The sequence below is a fragment of the Drosophila virilis genome, chromosome 2 (assembly GCF_030788295.1).
Source record: "Drosophila virilis strain 15010-1051.87 chromosome 2, Dvir_AGI_RSII-ME, whole genome shotgun sequence".
NCBI classification, from domain to species: domain Eukaryota; kingdom Metazoa; phylum Arthropoda; class Insecta; order Diptera; family Drosophilidae; genus Drosophila; species Drosophila virilis.
This window is the reverse complement of record NC_091544.1, coordinates 27,442,316-27,462,181: the sequence shown is the minus strand read 5'-3', so window position 1 is coordinate 27,462,181 and position 19,866 is coordinate 27,442,316. Positions and strand designations below refer to the sequence as shown.

The following is a 19,866-nucleotide window of genomic DNA, read 5'->3' as shown; positions in this document are numbered from 1 at the left end:
ATTTATCGCGTGTCTCATTATGCCGCACAGGTAAATAAAGCACTTAAGATATATGTTAAAAGTCCCATAAGTCACACCTATTATATTTCTCGCAAATGCAAAACATTTTCAATTTTTTATTTTTACTGTTGGGTGCAACCGACTGCGGCATACAGGCTCACAGTCCCAATAAACTGAGTTTTCTATTTTTGCCATCGATCGATCTGGGGTTCGAACTTCAGAAACCATACGTTTTTGTAATTGGAAATACTTTATAGTATAATCAAAGTTTTTTTTGGTTAGGTTTTTGTAAACTTTTTCTTTAATAGCAAAGTAAATAATTTGAACTTTAATAAAAGTTGTATTTGTTTGGTTAACATTCTTAACTATATTTTATTTTAGAAGCTATATGTCAAGTTTGGTGACCTTAGCTCTTATTATTTACCTAAAGTGCCCAAAAAACAGGATATCGATATCGATTTTTATCGATTGTTTGGAAACGGAAGAAGTTATCGATTATCGGAAATAAACTCGATCTGCGCGGGAACTAGGAGCACCTACATCTAAAATTTCTCTAGCTCTTATAGGTTCGGAGATCCTTGCGTTCATACATACGGACGGACAAACGGACAGACAGACAGACATGGCTAGATCGACTCGTCTATTGATGCTGATCAAGAATATATATACTTTCTGGGGTCGGAGATGCTTCCTTCTGCCTGTTAACTACATTTGGATTACGCACAAATACAATATTCCCTTATACCCTTTTTTAATGGATGGATTTTAAATTATGGATATTAAATACTCCAGTTGTAAAATCAGGTTCATCCCATACTCTTATCACTCACAACGAAAATGGGATGGAAAATAGTAGCAATGGAATGATCATTTTGCAATGTTAAATATTTAATTGTGATGCTTAAAAGTATGCTACGCTTTTTTCATGGATGCTGCAAAGTATGTACTGCTCCAAAGAGAATCAAATTTTGCTTCAATTTTGTAGCTTTGCAAAACTCTTTCTTTGGTTCTGTGGTAGGAAACATTTGGTTTGGCCATTTGGTAAGATGAGGATATTCTTTAATGTCACAAGTAAATGCGACATTTGGCAGAGACTTTGGGCTACTGGAAATAACAAGCTTATTTGCTGGAATATGAAATACCCTGTTCAAGCTGAATCAAAATGCAAATGAGAAATTATCCTGTAAGTCAGCAAAATCGATTAAAAGAATCTTGACTCATGGATGTGCAACCTCAAGTTCTCAAGTGAATCCGTACCACAGATAGTTGGTTCGAGCCGTGACTCGAAAATATAATAAAACACCCTTTGTGCGCTTTTTTACTTGGTATAAAAATAAAAATCCCAAAAGGGTAAGAAAATTAAGGGAAATGAAATTAATGCGTTGATATTCATAAGCCCCGTTAATGCGGGCCAGCGGTTTTACAGCCCTTTTGTCTGTCGGAGATTTCGCAAGTTGGCAGCTCGAGTAACATTTGAGGCTGCTTAATTACGCCAGGCTATTTAATTTTATTTCTTCACAATGGAAAACCGCTCACGCATACGCTCAAATATTGCATTTTTGGGATGCGACAGCTGCAGCAAATTGACATTTGTATTAAAAGAAAAGTTTCCCATTTTCCGGCCACGGCACATTTACTGGCTGGCGCTGAGGCATTCCAATCCGCGTCCCGTCGCCGTCTTACTTGGTGTGACAGCAAAGGACACTTTGTCTGGCACAGTGCGCGTCATAAGTTAATGTATGGCATTGGCCGTGTATAAATAAAAGTTGTCCTGCCAAGAAGGACTTGCTGGCAGTTAATTTCACGCTGCCAGCCTCTGTGACTGCTCAAGATGATGAAGTGCATTCGCATTCGGACAACAGAAGTAACCATAATAAACTGGCGGGGTGTGTGCGTGTGTGTATGTGTGTAAATTAACAAATTCCACAATATAGAGCATTTCCATATTCGCACAGGCCGTAAAGCTCAACCCTTTGTATGTTTTATTGCTGTCATATGTCCTATGATACCGATACAACAGTTGACAGCATTGCTCGCCTATCTTAATTTCGTGTCACACATGAAATTGACACCCATTGTCTGTGTGTGTGTGTACGTGTGTGTATGCCCTCAAAATTTATAGCCATTTATGAGCATGTAAGAGTGTAATAGGTCTGCCACATTGGGGACAGCTAACACGCAGATAAACTGCACAATTACAATAAAACAAAAACAAAAGCAAAAACATCAACAAATACGGGAAATAAAGCTTGGCCAAAAGTATTTAGATAACGTACGGGCTTAATCGCAACTTTGATTGGCCTTTTGTGTGTGCTTCATAGACAAAACACTGTGAACAACAAAAAGTGTGCTCAAGGCTGCACTCTATACTCAATGTGCCAGTCGCTATGCTTCGCCTTGAGGTCTGGCTGGTTTACCATATTGGTTTTGATTTAGGCCTTTTTTTCTATTTCTTTTTTATATAAATTGAAATTATTTAATTTTTCTAATGAATTTTGTAAGTTTTTTTTAAAGAACCCGTTCTATATTAAACCTGTGGTTTTTTGGAATTTTTCTTCAGTTCAAAGTTAATTTTATGGTTCTAAGAAAAGAACCTAGATTTTTGTGATCAAAGCCGGTTTTCTGGAGACTTTATAGAGTATGAATATATATAACTTAACTTTTTATTCCTTTTCTATTCCCGCCTATAGGCGTATTAATAGTTCCTAGACCATAGCTTTAAGTCCCCCGGTTCCGGCTTAGTAGTTCTTATCAGTGCCGTCTCCTTCTCTCATTTTTGCTCTCTCATTTTTGTCCGCATATTCAGCAAGTATTCAGCAGACGCCCTAGCTTAGTGAGAGCTCTCTCTTTAGTCGCTCTCTCTCTCTCTCTTTCTCTCTCGCCCTCTCTCCTTCTCTCTGTCTCACGCGCATGCGCAGTCTCTCGACATGAGTTCTCACAAAGCTTTGGAATGTATGTTTACACAATGAAGTTTGTGATTTAGTTACGTGATTTAAGTGAGTAAACTCCTATTCTATATGTTTTTGAGATTTAGTTAAGTGTAAACCAAAAAATATGAAATACTCCTTTTGACTACAAGCCAAACTCTTTAAGCCAATATCTTACAATGTCCACGTGATTAAGGTTGACTTAAAGTAATAAAGATTTCAGCATGTGCAAACATTTTACTATGCAAAAATGACAATAATCAAGATAATCAAATTAGTTTATAAAGCGCTTTAATTTGTTTGTTGCTTTCACGTTTACATGATGATCAAATGTGTACGTGCAACCACGCAAATATGTAAGCATGCTAAAAATATGTTTTCAAGTTTGAATCTCTGATTTGTATATATTTATATTTTTGACTTTCTAAGTTACAGTTCACGACGAACTGTTGCGTAATAAAAATATCATCCTTTAAAATATCATCTTGCTGTTTTTATTTGTTTGAACACAATTATATAACTAACTAGTTGTTGTTAGGCGCCGATTAAAAACAAAAATTTAAAAATTGCAATTTTGTTACAAATATTTGATACAAACATTCGGTAGTTGCTTGACTGAACGATGGAGGTCTTTTCGATGTTATCCAATAATACAATATATATAAATAATTTAAAAAATATGTTATTAAATTGCAAAGCAAGCAAATCATAATGCTAAAAAAACAATGTATGTTACATCATATGGCAATCTGTTTATGGGAATGTTTAAATAAGTATAAGAGCCTATTATTCGCTATATATATGTATATAGAACAAGTACGCGAGTAGCTATGCGATGGTAGTTGGGAAATTCAGAATCGAAGATGGTTCTAATGACACTACATAGTAGTAATTACTGGGCGGGTGAGCTAATACATTCTGCGGCATATTGGGTGCATGGCAGTGCCGGCTGGCAGTGGGAAAGACCAATTCACAAATCTAACCACGCCAGGTCAAAATGCTCCAACCCCGACTGGGCTTCGGGGTGCCGCTGGCTGCATCCGCTGCATCCTTGGCAGGCTGCTCGAATGCCCCAACCGTCTGCTGCTGCTGCTCGTTGGGATTCTGCTCTATAAAGGTGCGTAGTATGGTATGCTTCTGTACGGACTTCTCAAACTCCGCAGCGCTGGGCCGATACGCCTCGAGCTTGTGCTTATACCTGCCGGAGTGCTGCTGATTATTCTCCGTGGTAAAGGCCTGACTGCCGCCACGTGTCTTTGTGCCAAAGGAGCTGCCACTGGACGTCGTCGCCGGTGCTGCCTGTTTGGGGAATTGGGAGGAGGAGGAGTAGGAGTGTTGATTGGGGTTATTTTGAATTCGGTTGTTGCTCTTGCTGTTTGCTAATAGGCTCTTGTTAATGTTGTTAGTCGGCTTATTGTTGTTGTTGTTGCTGTTGCTATTGCTGTTGCTGTTGCTACTAGCTGAGCTGAAGCTGTACTCATACGTTTCAATTGTGTTGCCACCGTAGACGCTATTTGTAGACACCGGTGAAGCGCCGGGTGCGGCGCACAGACCCTGATACCGTGCCGAGGGTTTCATGCCATATGTAGCACACGACGGTTTGCCCACCTCGTAGGGATTGTAGCCGACAACGTTGCCACTGCATAAATTGGAAGGGAAGAGAATATATTAAGTGATTGCCCCTTAGTTATGTTGTGTGTGCGTGCTTACCCAGGTCCATAGTTGCACACGTAAAGCTTATTGAACTTAATGTTGTCCTTGTACTCGGCAAAGCCGCAGCCCACCAGGCTGGTCTCACCCCAAACTAGCTGTGAGTAGTGGCCAGTCTTGGGTGACCAGGCATCGCCAAAGGAATACTTTTGCACCTCATTGAACCAGTTCTGAATGCGCGATGGAAAGTCCCCATCTTCCGCTTCTAGCGGTGCAGTGCTCCATATAACAGCCAGATTTTGGCCCATGGTAAAACGATCTATTAAAGGGAGGGCATAAATATATAAGTATACCAGAAGTATCTTAAGAGACTATTAGAACTACAATAATACTATTGCCATAACTAGATGAGGGATGTACTGGGGTTAGTTTTAGTGTTTTAGCATGCAGTCGACCAAGTGCCCGGAATGTATATTGATGATACTTTACCATCGATTCAAGCTGAAAACATGCAAATCACAAAAACCAGCTGCCGGCTGTCAGATTGGCGGCATATCATTTATTTTATGTATTTGTTTTGGGGGGAGGGAGAGGAACTTCACCACATGGATTGCAGGCAGCAAATATTTAGAAATAACTTACTTATTGTGCGATGCGGATCGTGTCGAAACTGACAATTGTCTGCCCATTGCTGGGCGCGGGCTGCCAGCTCATCGTCCCAGACGATCTCCCGCATATTCTCGGCACCCGGCTGGCCCGGATAGCGTCCGGTGGCAACGAGCTGCCTTAGGCGATTGTGTTCCTGCAAGATGATTGATCTCTCCTCGGTGCTGATGCCCGATGCTGAAATGATTAGGTCGAAATTAGCATAAAATTATATTAGAATATGTATATATTATATAAGTATTTGTGTGCGATTGGGGACATGCTATCATTTCTATTTTTGGATTTTGTTTCGAATCGAAAATCGAAATGCTTAAAATATTAAGTTTTTATTATGCGTGCGTCTTGCGAGTTTTTCGTTTCGACTTGGCTTAATGATGCTTTCTGCCAACTCTCGGTGGAGCCGGTTTTTTTTTTTGGTTTCTGTTCGAATTTGTCGAAATTTCATTCAAGTCGCGCTCAAATTTTATATCACAAACTTTTAACGAACTCTCAAAATTAACATTGGCAGCTGTTTTTTTAATAGTTTATATAAGTGCGTGGATAGGCATATTATCTATTTGGGTCTTTTAAAAAAAAAAGTACAGTCAACAATTATTTGGAAATTAGACACGAATTTTGAATTTGCGTAAATGCCAACCGGTTTGAAATAGAACACGTCTTAAGGTAAAAACAAATAATTAAAGAAAATAGCGAGAAATATATATATGCATTAGGAGACAATAAACATTTTAAAATCGAAGCGGCGCGTGCTGCTCAAAGGCGTCAATTAAAAATCCAACATTTGTCCATTAACCAATTTTTTATCTACTTTGTTTTTGTTAATTTATTTTTTTATTCGGCGCATGGCACTGACTCACGATATATTGGTGTGAAGTGTGTCAGCAGCGTGGCACAAGCAGACAAATTGGTTTTCTGTTCTTTGGTGAGCAAAAGTCACTCTCAAGTATATCATGTTGCGGCTAATCTTTTAATTTATAATCCCAATTGTGGACTTATTCCAGGGTATATGCAAAGAAGTGCAAATGTTGCCGCAGGGTGTTAATGAGTCGTAGCAGCGACCTGAGTACGTGACTTTCATATATATAATACACAATATATATTTTAAGGCAGTTGGGAAAACCAAAAGTATAAAGCGACCAACTGGCTGATATTGGTCCTTGCAGCGCACTGTCTAGGGGCGTGGTCGCTTTATGCAGCCGCATTTCATTTAAATAATTACGCATGCTTAATAATTTTTAATAATTATAATAATGGTCAGCAAGCGATGGGCGCTGATTGCGCTGCCCGAGACGTGAGAGCATTTAACAACCGACTCCAAGTTGCACTTCCTGCCGGCACGTCTGTCTGTCTGTCTGTAAGTCCGCCGCCTCCTCCTACGGCTGCTGCTGCTGTGCCACGGCCCTGGCATCACATGTCTGCCGGTCAAGTGCAGCAACGTGCCCGAGCCTCAGTCAGACAACTTGTCGCGGCCAATAAACAAAAACAAGAACAATAAATAAATTTACAGCTACGCTAAGCTGGCGTTCGCACAAATAAATGGGTCTAGATGTCAATAGAGCTGCCCGAATTGAAGACCGATCGAACTGCTCAGCTACAGCTGGCAGTTTAGAGAGTGTGTTTTATATTTTGTTGTTGTTTTTTTTAGTCAAGGTTAGTGCGCCGACTAAAAATAGCTGTGAGCGAGCGGCTTTTGCAGAACCCGTCGAGCTTCAAACTCAACCACAGCTGTCAAATTAAAGACGTGTTAGTGTTATGCTATATAACACATACATATGGACGAGTACATTTACATAAATATCAGTTTCACAGCATTGACTCGAACCGGTAGGTAAATCAACGCATTGCCGCATCAGTCTCTCTGTTTCTGTGTGTGAGCTTGTGTGTGTTTTTAAGTCAATACGCATCAATCAACATGAGGGAGATGCCCGTGTGCATCGGGCGCTATGCAAATTTTGTGAACTACCTTCTCTGACAAATTGCACATAAAGCTGTCGATCGGTTTCCGCAACAGGCTGACCATATTTAGCATATTCTTGGCTGAGAGCAATAAACAACAACAGCAGCAGAAATGATCAAGTGCGGAGCTGGCAGCGACGTTGAGGCAATTATGTTGACAACGATACGTCAACAGCTACCAATAACTGTAAGCACCGATGAAAACGAAAGACTTAAGCAACAAACTTGCTTAGCCGCCACATCTACAACCACCGGCTAGCTGTGGGGCAGACAGAGTGCAGCCAACAAATGCCAACAATATGTTAACAAGTGCTTAACTGCCATCTCGTTGCAGGCGCTGACTTCACCTTGAACAATGCGAGAGCTGCCACAACGGGAAGTGGCAATCGAGCCGACTGGCAGACGGTAAAAAAAAGCAAGACGGAACGACCGTCTGGACGTCTGTCCGCACACCGACAATAAAATGCCCTTGCCAAACTAGCTAATGTCTTGCCGGCTGTTTGAGTAGATTTGTGAAAGTTTTAAATATATTTTCGATCGATTCTGCCTATAGAGAAATATAGATGTGGGCAGCAAAGTGAAACTAGAAAATGTCAAAATATCTTGAAAAACATGAAAGTTATTAAGGCTGTTGCCTAAACTTGATTTTTTTCAGCCATTATTCCTATGGCAGCTATATAATAACTTTAATATTCCTTCTAAATTCTATATCAACTCGGCTGATCATATGTCGACAAAGTCATTTCCTGTGCGTTTCACGCTTCATGTAAATTCTTATAGACCCTCTGTAAGGGCATAAGTAAGGGAACATCACGAAAGGAGCCTCGCAGACGCATTTAGCTCGAGTTAATGCAGACAGTTATGCTTTATGTTGGCCGCAACATGTTTTGTAACATTTATCATTTACTGATTATCACCCAGCTACGCTTGTTCGTTGAACGTTGCACGCTGCACGTTGCACGCTGTACGTTGCACGTTGTTGAGGTAGTTGTCGTTGCTCTTGTCTACGCATCTACATATTTAATTACATTATTAGCGCGGCAAAAGGCTTTGATTGATGCCGCAGCAAAACGTTACGGCCGCAGTCGCCGCTTTTCGGCCCATTTGTCAGGCTGAATACTCTGTTAGTATGATTGAAATCGATTTCGATGCTCGAAATTGCGTTGGAATTATGTGGCCATTCCCCAGGTGGAATCGAAGCAAAGTAAAATGCAAACATTAATCAAAAACGCGCACGCGCACTATAAAAACAAAAGCTTCGATTTTATTATTACCAATTTCGACAACAAAACTGAAAACAACAACTGGAATTTGTTTTGTTAACAACAAAAGACGGCGCCTGCGTGTGCAGAACACAAAAAGCGTTAAGAGTTTTGGCTGGCAAGCGTTTTGGCGCAGCTCATGCCCTATAAAATGAAATGTTATTTTCTGTTTTATTATAATTTGTCAAGTGTTTTTTAAGCGCGTGTTCGATTTGGACAGATTCTTTAATTCGGGTGAATTCAATTACGGCTAACAAATTACCTTCACGGCTTGATCAGTTCAATGAGCTCTCATAACACAGTAGAGTTTCATAATTATGATATTGTTTTTGTTATATATATTTAATATAAATAAATTTACGCCTGGTACAATGTTAATAAATTAAGATATATCAAATGTATGAATCTGTTGAGTTGATTGGCCTTTGATTAACTGAAAGCTTAGCTTCGGGGCAGCTCATATGCAAACGAAGTGGCATATTTATGGATCTATGTAGTATGCGTTATAATTTTTGAAATATATTATAAAAACTTGAAATTTGAACCGGTTTATTTAGTTTGTTGCTTCCCCTTAACAATTAATTATACACTTTATGTAATAAGCCCGCTCTAAAGTCATTTTCAGAGCCCAGTTGCCAAGGCGAGCGCGAATATACGAACATTACACAAAGTTCTCGAGCACACCTCGCCGCTGCAGGCACCGAATGTGTGTGTGGCACTCGGGAGGTATTGTGGCTTTCGCTAAACGCTAACTAAATAAAACATTGTGTTGGCAAATATTTGCTTAAATTCTACCGACTGAGCAGCTCATAAACACTTTTTTTGTCCCATTCATTCATAAAACAAATGACAAAAACGTGCCTGAAATGTACTTAAATGCAAATAAAAACTAAAAACAAATGCGAAATGCAAATGCTTGTAATTTGAAAAAATTTCAAAAATAAATACAAAATAAAGAGCCTCAATTGGTTTCAATCTATTTATGCATGCCACACGAATATTTTAACTATTTCTATTTTTGAATTATTTTAATTTTTTATGCCCTACATCAGGCAGGCTGCATACAAATGAATAGACTCGAAATTGGGGCTTATCAACTGCCGCCGACTACTTACCGATTAGCTTGCCATGGCAGGCAAATGCCGTTCCACAGGAGATCAGCAGTAAGGCCAGAGGAAGTAGCTGTGCGCAGTGCTGCATCATATTGATTTTTATTAAATATTCTAATTTAATTGTTAAACTTAGACACACTTTAGTGTGTGTATGTTTAAATTTCACTTAATTAAACACTTTTTGTTTAAATTTGATTTAAATATAAGCTCTTCTTTAAGACAGTCTTATATTTAGTGCTTGCACTTGTTAATTTTTTTTTTTTAATTTTTAATTTTGGTTGCCGCGTTTCATACGAATCACAAGCGTTTGGTGGGGGAATGCGGGGTAGAGGCTTTCAAAAAATTTGTGTCCAAAACCGAGAAAAAAGCGTCACGAAATTTGCCGACGACTCCAACTCCACTCTCGTGCGTGCAGCTAGACTTGAAGGCGTCGTCTGTTTGATTGGACGCTGGGCGACGCTGACGTTTATATACCAACACAGTTGGCAGCGACTGCGGCAGCGGCAGCGGCATCGACAGCGACAGCGACAGCGACAGCGGCCGCAGCAGATAAGAGCCGCCGCAAAGAAGCTGCCGATCAACCTGTCGCCGCGGCACTCGGGTGAGAGCGAGCAGATGCGCGGACTGCGCAGCCGGCTATCAGCTGGGCCGAAATACTTTTTAAATGTTATGCTTTTAAAAAAGCAAATCCAAAAGTCGAACGCCGTGAAAGGCAATATGAATTATTAAACATAAATGTTTTTTTATGTTCATGCCTAAACTGAATGTTGAAGTCTGTAAATGAGATATTATTTTAACTTTAAATCCATTTTTTAACTGTTGCGTTGCTATTAACTAAATGAGCATAATATGCGCTAAATGTTAACAGCAGCTACATGCTGTTAAAATAAAATGTTAAAATACTTGGCAGTATGCTAGGCGCTTATCGGTTTGGCAATTAGAAAAAGCTACTTTTTATGTTACGAAATTCAAATTGGAACTCAAATTAAAACATTCTTATATTTCTGTTTTCTTGATCAGTATCAAAGCGTTGCTCTAATATGCTAATTAAAGCTAGTCTTAAAGCTTTCGTTCTTGATAAAAGGTCCTTCTCTTTGGTTCGATATATGAAGCTTGATAGTAAAATTAACTGTATTTAAAGATATTTTTAATATATATATTTATGATCATAAGCTTGTATATCTTGTATACAAACACTTTAAAATATTGAAAAATAGTATTAAATTTATTAAGACATTGAAGTGTTTTGTTTTGTTTTAGAAAAGTGCATTAAATTTATTTAGCTTAATTTAAGTAAAGCTTAAATATTGCTAGTTGCTGTGGCTGGCGGCTCACGAATATGATTGTGTTCTTTTAAAATTTCCGGCGAAAGACATTGATTTAACTTTATGTTGATCAGGCTACAGGCTGCAGGTGGCTGGCTTGGGACAACAATCACTTGAGCTCTGCTGCTGCTGTTGCATGTGGGGCGTGGCATTTGGGTAGCGCTGAGGTAAACTTAAAGGGGCAGCGCATGGCCTGAGGCCAGGAGCTTCGATCATTTCGCGTATCATTAAAAGCCAATAAAAACACCCAATTAAATATGAAAAAAATAAGAAAACCGAAAATGAAATTAAAAAAACGTAAATTCAAGCGAGAACAAATCCCAATTGAGCCTTTCACCTGGCTACCAGATAAACGGAGGAGTACGGGGCCACAAATATAGTACGACATGGTTACCTACAGATGCTCGCAAATTGGACCAGATTCGCGTTTCCGCTTCAGCACCGAGCTGGCGAACTTGCAAACCGGCGAACTGGACAATCGGGCAATCGGGCAATCGGGCGACACGGCTTCTTGCCAAAATAATTACGCGTACAAAGCCATTAACAAGTACAAACGATTGCGCCGGCTACCACGGTGCAGATCTTGGCCCGGTTGGCAACTGGTTTCGCTTGGGTCCTGCCCGCTCGAATGCCACACATGACGTTTGGATTGTGATCGCGGCGCAGAGCCTTCCCATCAGCAGCAGGGGGATTGGGGTGGGAGAGGCAGGCAGCTGACGTCTCAGCTGCACAACTGATTTATTTTATTTCACAAAAACTACATAAATATTAAAAAATTATGCGCTACAGAAATATGAAATAAACATGTGTATAGGTGTAGGTTCTTATGTATGCTGCTGCAGATGCTGCTGCTGCTTCTTCTTTGTTTTTATGTACTTTAATATTTTGCTTCTTCGGTTTTTACGTGTTTTATCTTCATTTTTTGTTTTATTTTGCAACTTGTTGTGCCTCTTGTTTTCGAATGCTAGTTTACATTTCCTACTTAGCCATCCACTTCATTACGTTTTATTTGCGCTTAAGCAATACACTTACAAACACACTCACAGACAGCCACACACAAACACACACAGACATATCTGCAGCTAAAATTTAAACAAACATTAATGACCTTCAATGCCGGCGCCTGTCCGGTCTCAGCTACCCAGCCCATACCATTCGATTCTGAGTGTTTGTATTTGTATCTGTATCTCAGGCTCTATGTATCTGTATCTGCAGCTGTGTGCGTTTAGTGTGCGTACATTTATACGCATGTTCGACCAGCAAAAAAGTGAAAAACAGTATTTAAAAAAAAAGTATTTAAAAAATAAAAAAGTTAACCAGCAGCTCATTTAACTCAGCATCTGGCTGTTATCGCCTCCTGTTGTTGCTTTGCTGTTTTATGACTCAATTTATTGTCTTTGTTGGTGCTACGCGTGCTGCGCATGTTGTATTCAGTTGCCACCCACCGACAGCAGTCGGCACTCTATACTCAACACTCAGCACTCATTCATTCATTCTATTCACTCATTCGTTATTTCATCTTAGCAGCTAAATGTGTCTTAAATAACGGAAGCAAAATTAACAAAAGGAAAAAAACTTTTTCACATCGCCATCCTGTCAATATCCATTTATAATTGCTAACTTTCCAGCATTACTAGGAAATTGTCTGCATAATATCTTAAAGGGAAGAGCATTGCAGTCGGGTGCAAACGACTGCGTAATACCCGTCTAATGATTTGATTAAGATAAAGCAAAAGTTTCGATTGTATACCCCAATCGCAGCTCGCTCTAGGTGTAGGGGCGACGGTAGCTATAAAATGAAAGATTTTGGATCTGTATATACCAAATGATAAGTAAGAACTCAGGACTTAAAAAGCAAATGCATTTAAACGGAGGGATGGACTGGCTACAAGCCAATATACTCTCTTTTCAGTTCATGAACGAGCATTAAAACTGACTCATGCAAAGCTCTTTGCAAAGGTTTTTTAATTAAGAAAACAAATTTGAATGGAATTCCCGTCAACTGAGTCAGAATAAAAAGCGGCCCAGTTACATTGAAAGCAGTTCAACATGCCTCCATCCATCCGCTATCTATAAGGCCAACCAAGACATATGGGTAACAGAACATTTCCATTTGATGTTACAATAACTAAATGGCCTCGTTCGTTTTGCTGATAATTTCTCTAATCGGACAATTTGTTAGTGCAAAATATTTGCGCACTTTTGTTTATCTCCGACATCGGTTGGCGGAACAACTTGTACTATATATATGTGTAGATAGCACATTGTCATTTATCAACAATTGCATTGCCAGAGGGTGCAGGTGCGGGTGCGGGGTCTGGGTCGAGGGCGGATGCAAGTGGCCGCATCAGTGTCACTCAAAACGTTGGCGCATCCTTGTTGCCTGCAACGTTTCCGGCGCCCCATCAATCTTTCAGGAAATGCGCAACTCGCCCCACCCACTCAAGCAGCCCGTTTTCATATCAGAGTTGAGCAGAACTGGCTTATTACTTGTCGCAACTGTGCAGAAAATGAAATGTTATGATATATAATCAAATATAAGATTAAATAAATTTAAAAAAAATGTTGTTAAATAAATTTTTAAACATGCAAATGAAATGTTTTCGCTTTTTTAAATTATCGTGTCGTTCATTAACTTATTTAGTTTAAAGTTCGGTTTATAGTAAATATTAAATTGTAATCCCGTCGCAAACAATAAAGTATATATAGAAACATATTATTTGCTCCTTAAGTTTTTTTTACTAAGCAATCCAACAAAATGGCTAACAAAAATAAACAAAAATTATATATCAAAGTCTCGAATAATACATTATTATTATTTAGCTTTTTAATTGACTAAATACAGTATTTTTGCAATAAGGAAATAAATTAAGCAAAGTATGTGTATGTATAATAACTGACTAGCATGGGCTCGATATTATAATAGCTTAATCACTGTAACACACCACAATTGAGTATAAGTCACGGTTAACAAACCGAATGCTATGTAAATGCGGCTCATCTCCATTTCATGGGATGACAAAACACTTCCATAACATTTCAATCTGTACACTTGACGGCAGCGATGCCAACGACTGTTATTAAATATTATTAATTACAATTGAGACTCGACGCAGCAACAACAATTTGACAGCAACATAATTAAAATGTCATATACAGTTGTTGCCGTTGTTGTTGTTGTTGCTGTTGTAGTTTCTGTTGTCTTATAGAGAACATGCGCGTGAGACTGGCCCATTAACCAATTGTTGCATCTCAATTCGTAACCGAAACCCATTTCGAATTCAATTCAAAAACTGTCTACAGCACCTATATTGAATATCAATTCACCAGTTATAAATAGCCAAACAAGTGCAATAAAGTTTAAACTTAACTGGGGTGTGTTTAAAGATCGGAGTCCAAAAAAGAAAAATATATAAAACACTCAAAATAAAATAAAACATCATCTAAGCCATCTTGAACATGTTTGGCTGAACGCATGAATGAAATGGCCATAAACAAATATTATTTTCATATGAGAAACGTTTTGATTCTTATGCTAAACTGATTCATATGCTGATCAATCTACGCATGATATATGCACACACACACGCACACACACGTGCTCATAAGTTATTTGCATATTGATTTTCGCTGATATGGATGCTGCCTGCCTGGGCTATGTTGCCTTTTGATACCCTGTAGCCATTGGCTTGGCTGAAAGAGTCTTATGTAAATGTGTATGACGGCCAGAAGACAACATGCCAAACCACTGATATCGGATATCAATTAGCTTCAAATAAAGATCACAGAAAATAAGAATTATCCATTTTCTGAATCAATGGTATTGGCATACAAAAGTTGTTTTTTTAATTTTAAGTTATATTGAAATTCTGAAAGAAAAATAAATATTCGAACGTTCTCTACTTTCACTTCTTCTTATTCTGTCAAATACAGATTTCATCTAATTTGATAAATAAAGATGAACTTTGGATACATTCAATAATTTTCTTCAAGACCAAAAAGTTAATTGATTGATTTGTGGACAAAGGCAGCTCGCATATTAATTACAACGGCTCGACGCTGAGTAGAGGGTAACTTCTGGTCGGGCAGCAGACCAAGCTGATTTGTTTGAACTTATGCCGGCACAGAAATCGAAACTCTATATTGAAACGGGCAGTGAAACATCGTAACATCGCACATGCGCATCGGACACATGCGCAAATCGCACACCTTCATTAATTCGCTTTTTGGTAGCCAAGTGATTTTCATTAAAAAGCCGTCAGCGTACAATAAATTTTGAGCCGATTTTTTTCCTCTCTTTTTTTTTTTTGTATATGTTTTCGTTTTTTGCGCCAAGCTGGGCGCTGATTTTAGCTGGCTCTTTATACAATACATGTAGTTGGCTTCATTATGGCCGACATCGCTGAATGTATTTATTTAGCGCAGCGACTGGCGACAGAACATAATTCCAATGCTCTTTATCGCGCCGCGCAGATCGATCGAATCTATATGTATATATATATATATTTATATATATATTTACTTATAGTTGATTTATGTTGCCATTGGATTTGGCTTTGGCTGCATGTTTGGCTTGTTATCTGTATCAACGCGCATTTGAGCTCGAGTCGAACGGGCCGAACAACTTAATCAAAGCAAAAGATGGTCGCGCATAATTTATCAACTGCTGTCAGCCGGAAAAGATAAACAACATCACATAACCAAAGTTTTGTGTATATAATGCCAAACATAAAATAAACTAATTAACCAACTATTATTGCCGCCTGTCTAACGGTTCCCAGCCAAAACGCCCATGGTGGTCTCCGGGCGGGACCGGCTCTTCCATTGATACTCGACACGCTCGAGAGTAGCTCGCCTTGAGACGGGCGTGACGCCCCGAAACTTGGAGCTGACAGTGGCAGCCACTGTGCGTTCCATTTAATAACATAATCATATTGTTATACAACTTACTTAAGCCAGACGCACATATTTATTGTGTCTTATCTATGTGTATTATCTAGCCGATTGTTTGCCAGGTTCTAAAGTTACCCACAGACTAAACTGTGTAGCAAAGGTCACGGATGGGCTAAGCTCTGCGGAAGTTTCAGCCAAAGCAGTCCGATCGCATTTAATAGATATGAAATCATAGGTCAGCCAAACTTTACACTTGACACTGCTAACTCGATATACATATCCTCAAAACTGGCTTTTAATTACCAAGTCGATTGGATCATATCGTAAAGACACTTTGAGACACTTTTTCAAATTCCGCCCATACTGTAAATAACACTGTCAAATGTTTTTACCAAGTCGTGACAAACTTATTAGCATAGCTGATGAAGCTATTGCCAAGAAATATTGTGCTAAATTTTGGTTTTTTTATTAATATTATTAATAGCCGCTGCAAACTGAAATGAATTGAATTGAACTACAAGTTGTCACTGAAACCAGTTAATTCATTGTTCATTATGATAGCCAAATCAACAGCCACAGGCCCAATGCCAACTATTTTTTATGCCCAGGCGCAGCTAAGAAGCGCTTAATTCTAGCAGAATAGGGAATTGTTGTTTGTATGTGCTTGTGGGGCATATATTTGTTCGTAAACAGTACGATTTTGATCAAATATTACAGATAAAGGAAATACAGAATAAAGACCACATAATTCTTTTTAAGCTAAGACCCACGAGTATTCGTCACAATTTCAATCTCAATTAGTACTAACGGGTGCGTCGGTTCCGGTGGTGGGATTTGCCTTTTTTATAGCATCGACCGCAAGAAGTACCCCTATTAAGCCAAAGCCTGCCATATAAAAGATGTACATCCAATTCTCATAAGATCGGTTAAAGAAAAATGGCAATCGAATAACATCCCCATTTCCATATTTGCCTGGTGGCATCGCCTGACCGGCCGGCAGAAGACGCACCCCCCTTGACTTGATTAACAACGGCCGCTTATGCAGAATGGTGGAGCCCGCAAAACTGGGCACATCGTGTCCGAATTGCTTGTACCGCATGGCCGCCTGATACTTGACCCAAGCCTTGTGCACATTCTTGTTCGTATAGCTGCTGTCCATGGGCGGTACCATACGAAAGCGCGTCTTCAGGCGATTATTGTAGTGTTCGCGCGAGGCCTGTTTGTAGAGGATCTTGTAGGCCTCGCACACCTTCACAAACTCATCAGAGTCCCGAGTGTGGCTATTTCCATCGGGATGGTATTTCTTCGAAAGTTCGATGAAGGCGCGTTTGATCTCCTGTCCACTGGAATTAATGGGCACCTTTAGCACATCGTAATAGCTGCGCGAGGGGGCCAGCACGGTGTAGCCGAATCTGGATTGATAAGTTGCCATACGTCGCATCGGATTGATGGTATTCGCCTGCACACTTCTAAGCATTATTTTTTTTTACAATTTTTACTGAAAACCAAAAAGAACTAACACATACAATTTTACACTTCCGCTAAAAGAGATGTATTCCAATTTCCTTTTACATAAACTTTAAAAATTGACAAGTTTAGCTTATACTGCTGTAAAAGCGCGTACAAATTAAAAAAAAAAAATAAACTAAAATGTTACCGAAACAGACAAAAAAATAACACTGTCAAAAACTATAGAATTCACATGTAGAACGTGAAGAAACAAAGATTACTTGATTAGAAATAAAACAACTCGACAACTTAATCAGTTCCTGGCAGCGCTGGCACACTGAGCACCAAGTTTGAGGATCGACCGTGTGAAGAGTTAATTAAATTTTTTTAAAGTAATTCTTAAATTTGGTAATGAAACTGGTTGCAATCCTAAATTGTGCTGGATTGTGTTTGGGCTAAGGTACATATTGTATAAAGTTTAAACTATATTTGCCCACTTATCTGAATCTTAGAGTTTTCCTCTATTTGTAAAATAAAAGTAATTATCTTAAAAAATATATATATATATAAATAACTATTGGGGTTTCATAGATAGTGATTCAACGGAACTTTTGTTTGTTTTTTTTTTTTGGAGGTTCAATGCACGTCTCACTTACCCACCTACAGGGACGGGTGTTTGAAATTGGCTTATGGAGCAACAAACGATTTTTGTCAACACGTTCAAGCCTCGGCCCTGGCCAAAATGTGTAACAATATGGTCAAGATCAAATAGTTGGCCTAATATTTATCTGTTGTTATGACCTTAGGACAGGTGCCAACGAACTTGGCAATGAATCTCAATCAAATCCAGTCCAATTCTGAGCATGTGCCGCACTGTATTTGGACAGGCCCATATGCCTGTTAACGCCAATATTGACCCAGAAATGAGAGGCGTGGGCGGGCGACGTCATTTTGCGCAAACTCGTCTCGGCCGCGTCAGATAAACAATTCCATTGAACTTGGTTTTCACAGCGAATGAGCAATGGCTGTCGTAGTCGCTGTCAAATAATATTTACAAATATTATTATCAAAAGTTTTAATGAACAGCCGAAAAGCGTTTGACAATTTCACGCGAATTTCAATGGCAGCAAAATATTTGCACAGCCAATACTTACGTATAAGTTATAAATTTATCAAATTACTCATTAAATTTACATTTGGCTGCATTCTTCCAGCTCATTCATAAAAAAATTCAAAGCTAGAGAGATCCCTAATTAGTATGTACATAAATGATATCTCAAATAAATATATATTTTATTGTTCATTAGAAAAGATACAACTTTGGCATTTGATTGCGTCGAGTCTTGAGTCTTTGAATCTTAGAATCATGCCTGCTAATTGGTAAGAGCGAATCGCTATCTCTTTGTAGCGTGGCACATTTGACACCTTGGCTCAGTTGGCTGAGCTTGGCACCACTGTGCGTTGCCCATAAACCATCAACTGATCATATTCAATATGTTAATTGATACTAAAAACACCAAGAGAAAAAATTAAATAAAATAAAATAAAACCAAATAAACTCCAATGAACAAAAAGTTGGCATTTAAAAATTGAACAGTCTCCAGGCCCTGGCCCAAAACCCCCCAAAGCCACAGCCAGAGCCAGAGCCGAAGCCGGTGCCAGACCCAGTTTTAGCCCAGCACAAGCGCTTAGCGAAAGCCCTGATCAAAATGCAAAAGAAGCAACAATAATTAGAAACAGGTTCTATTGTAAAACTAGCTGGCGAGCTTCACAATATAAAGCCACTCCGAAGATATACGATATGCGACAACTGGTGACTGGTTGTCTCCGCCGAACGCTGGCTCATTTGTCTAAGTGAACATTAAATGATATTCATCGAGTTTTTTGTTTTTATACTCTTCGTCGATTTTCAACCCATTGCAGAACTTTGACATCAACAATTCGTCTCAGACACCACAAGCCTGTTCCGTTTCTAGTCCTTCAATGCAACGGTAAAACTTAGTATTGTTGTATTATTGTTGTAATATCCATTGTTGTCTATCCCAATATAAACTAAAACGTAACACATAAACCAATAGAAATAGTAATACAAATAATAAAATTATAATAATACTATTGGGCTTATGGTATGATGATGAGATAAGCCCTGTCCTCAGAAACCAGCTAACTAAATATTAAAAACTATTATTATAAAATTCAAATAATAAGAACAGTTTTAAAAAAATAGTCCCAATAATAATAATATTAACAACAATACAATATTAATAATGTTAATAATAAAGAAATAGTAATAATGATTGAAAATTGCAAAATAACAATACTTCTTAAAACTTAAACAGTATATTAGAAAGAGTATTTAATATTCGATTTCTGATGTTTGCTGTTCTGTATTCATTTTTAGTAATATTTTCGTATTGTTTGCTTTTGATTATTTTCATTTTGTCTAAAAGTTTTCTGCATCTGCTGACGGGCTGTCTGGTCTGTCGTTAGATTTCAATGTTGGGTCAATGGACACAGCGCTTGACTCCAGACGCTAGACACTCTGCAGGGGCATGGTTTATCGATTCGATTTGCTTGGTCTTTAAACAGCTTAAATTATTCATGTGTCAAGTTGAAGGCTGCTTTT

The 19,866-nt window shown here is 38.7% G+C and overlaps 2 protein-coding genes across 5 annotated transcripts; both read right to left on the bottom strand.

The window, feature by feature from the left end:
* Positions 1–3,398: 3,398 nt before the first annotated feature.
* Positions 3,399–10,000, bottom strand: LOC6632470 (venom allergen 5). 2 transcript variants are annotated; one of them, XM_070207146.1, is made up of 5 exons: positions 9,577–10,000; positions 5,220–5,420; positions 4,638–4,896; positions 4,411–4,566; positions 3,399–4,226 (listed from the first exon to the last, which is right to left on the bottom strand). In XM_070207146.1, the coding sequence occupies exons 1-5, from the start codon at positions 9,662–9,664 to the stop codon at positions 4,037–4,039; spliced, it is 894 nt and encodes a 297-aa protein (XP_070063247.1). In that variant the 5' UTR covers positions 9,665–10,000; the 3' UTR covers positions 3,399–4,036. The 2 variants fall into 2 exon arrangements, with proteins under 2 accessions (XP_070063247.1, XP_002056171.1); XM_002056135.4 differs by having other exon boundaries at positions 3,399–4,566.
* A 6,444-nt stretch (positions 10,001–16,444) lies between these two features.
* Positions 16,445–17,438, bottom strand: LOC6632469 (uncharacterized). 3 transcript variants are annotated; one of them, XM_015170569.3, is made up of 2 exons: positions 17,318–17,438; positions 16,445–17,260 (listed from the first exon to the last, which is right to left on the bottom strand). In XM_015170569.3, exon 2 carries the CDS (start codon positions 17,230–17,232, stop codon positions 16,585–16,587), a length of 648 nt encoding a protein of 215 aa, XP_015026055.1. In that variant the 5' UTR covers positions 17,233–17,260; positions 17,318–17,438; the 3' UTR covers positions 16,445–16,584. The 3 variants fall into 3 exon arrangements, with proteins under 3 accessions (XP_015026055.1, XP_032289632.1, XP_002056170.1); XM_032433741.2 differs by having other exon boundaries at positions 16,445–17,250; positions 17,318–17,431; XM_002056134.4 differs by having other exon boundaries at positions 16,445–17,432.
* Between the last annotated feature and the right edge of the window lie 2,428 nt (positions 17,439–19,866).

Bases quoted from the DNA above. Each gene is read 5' to 3' on its own strand.
- LOC6632470 (XM_002056135.4), bottom strand. From the start codon at position 9,664: ATGATGCAGCACTGCGCACAGCTACTTCCTCTGGCCTTACTGCTGATC. The intron at 5,421-9,576 runs GTAAGTAGTCGG...TAATCATTTCAG, and splicing joins CTGCCATGGCAAGCTAATCG to CATCGGGCATCAGCACCGAG. The intron at 4,567-4,637 runs GTAAGCACGCAC...CAATTTATGCAG, and splicing joins GTGTGCAACTATGGACCTGG to TGGCAACGTTGTCGGCTACA.
- LOC6632469 (XM_002056134.4), bottom strand. From the start codon at position 17,268: ATGCTTAGAAGTGTGCAGGCGAATACCATCAATCCGATGCGACGTATG.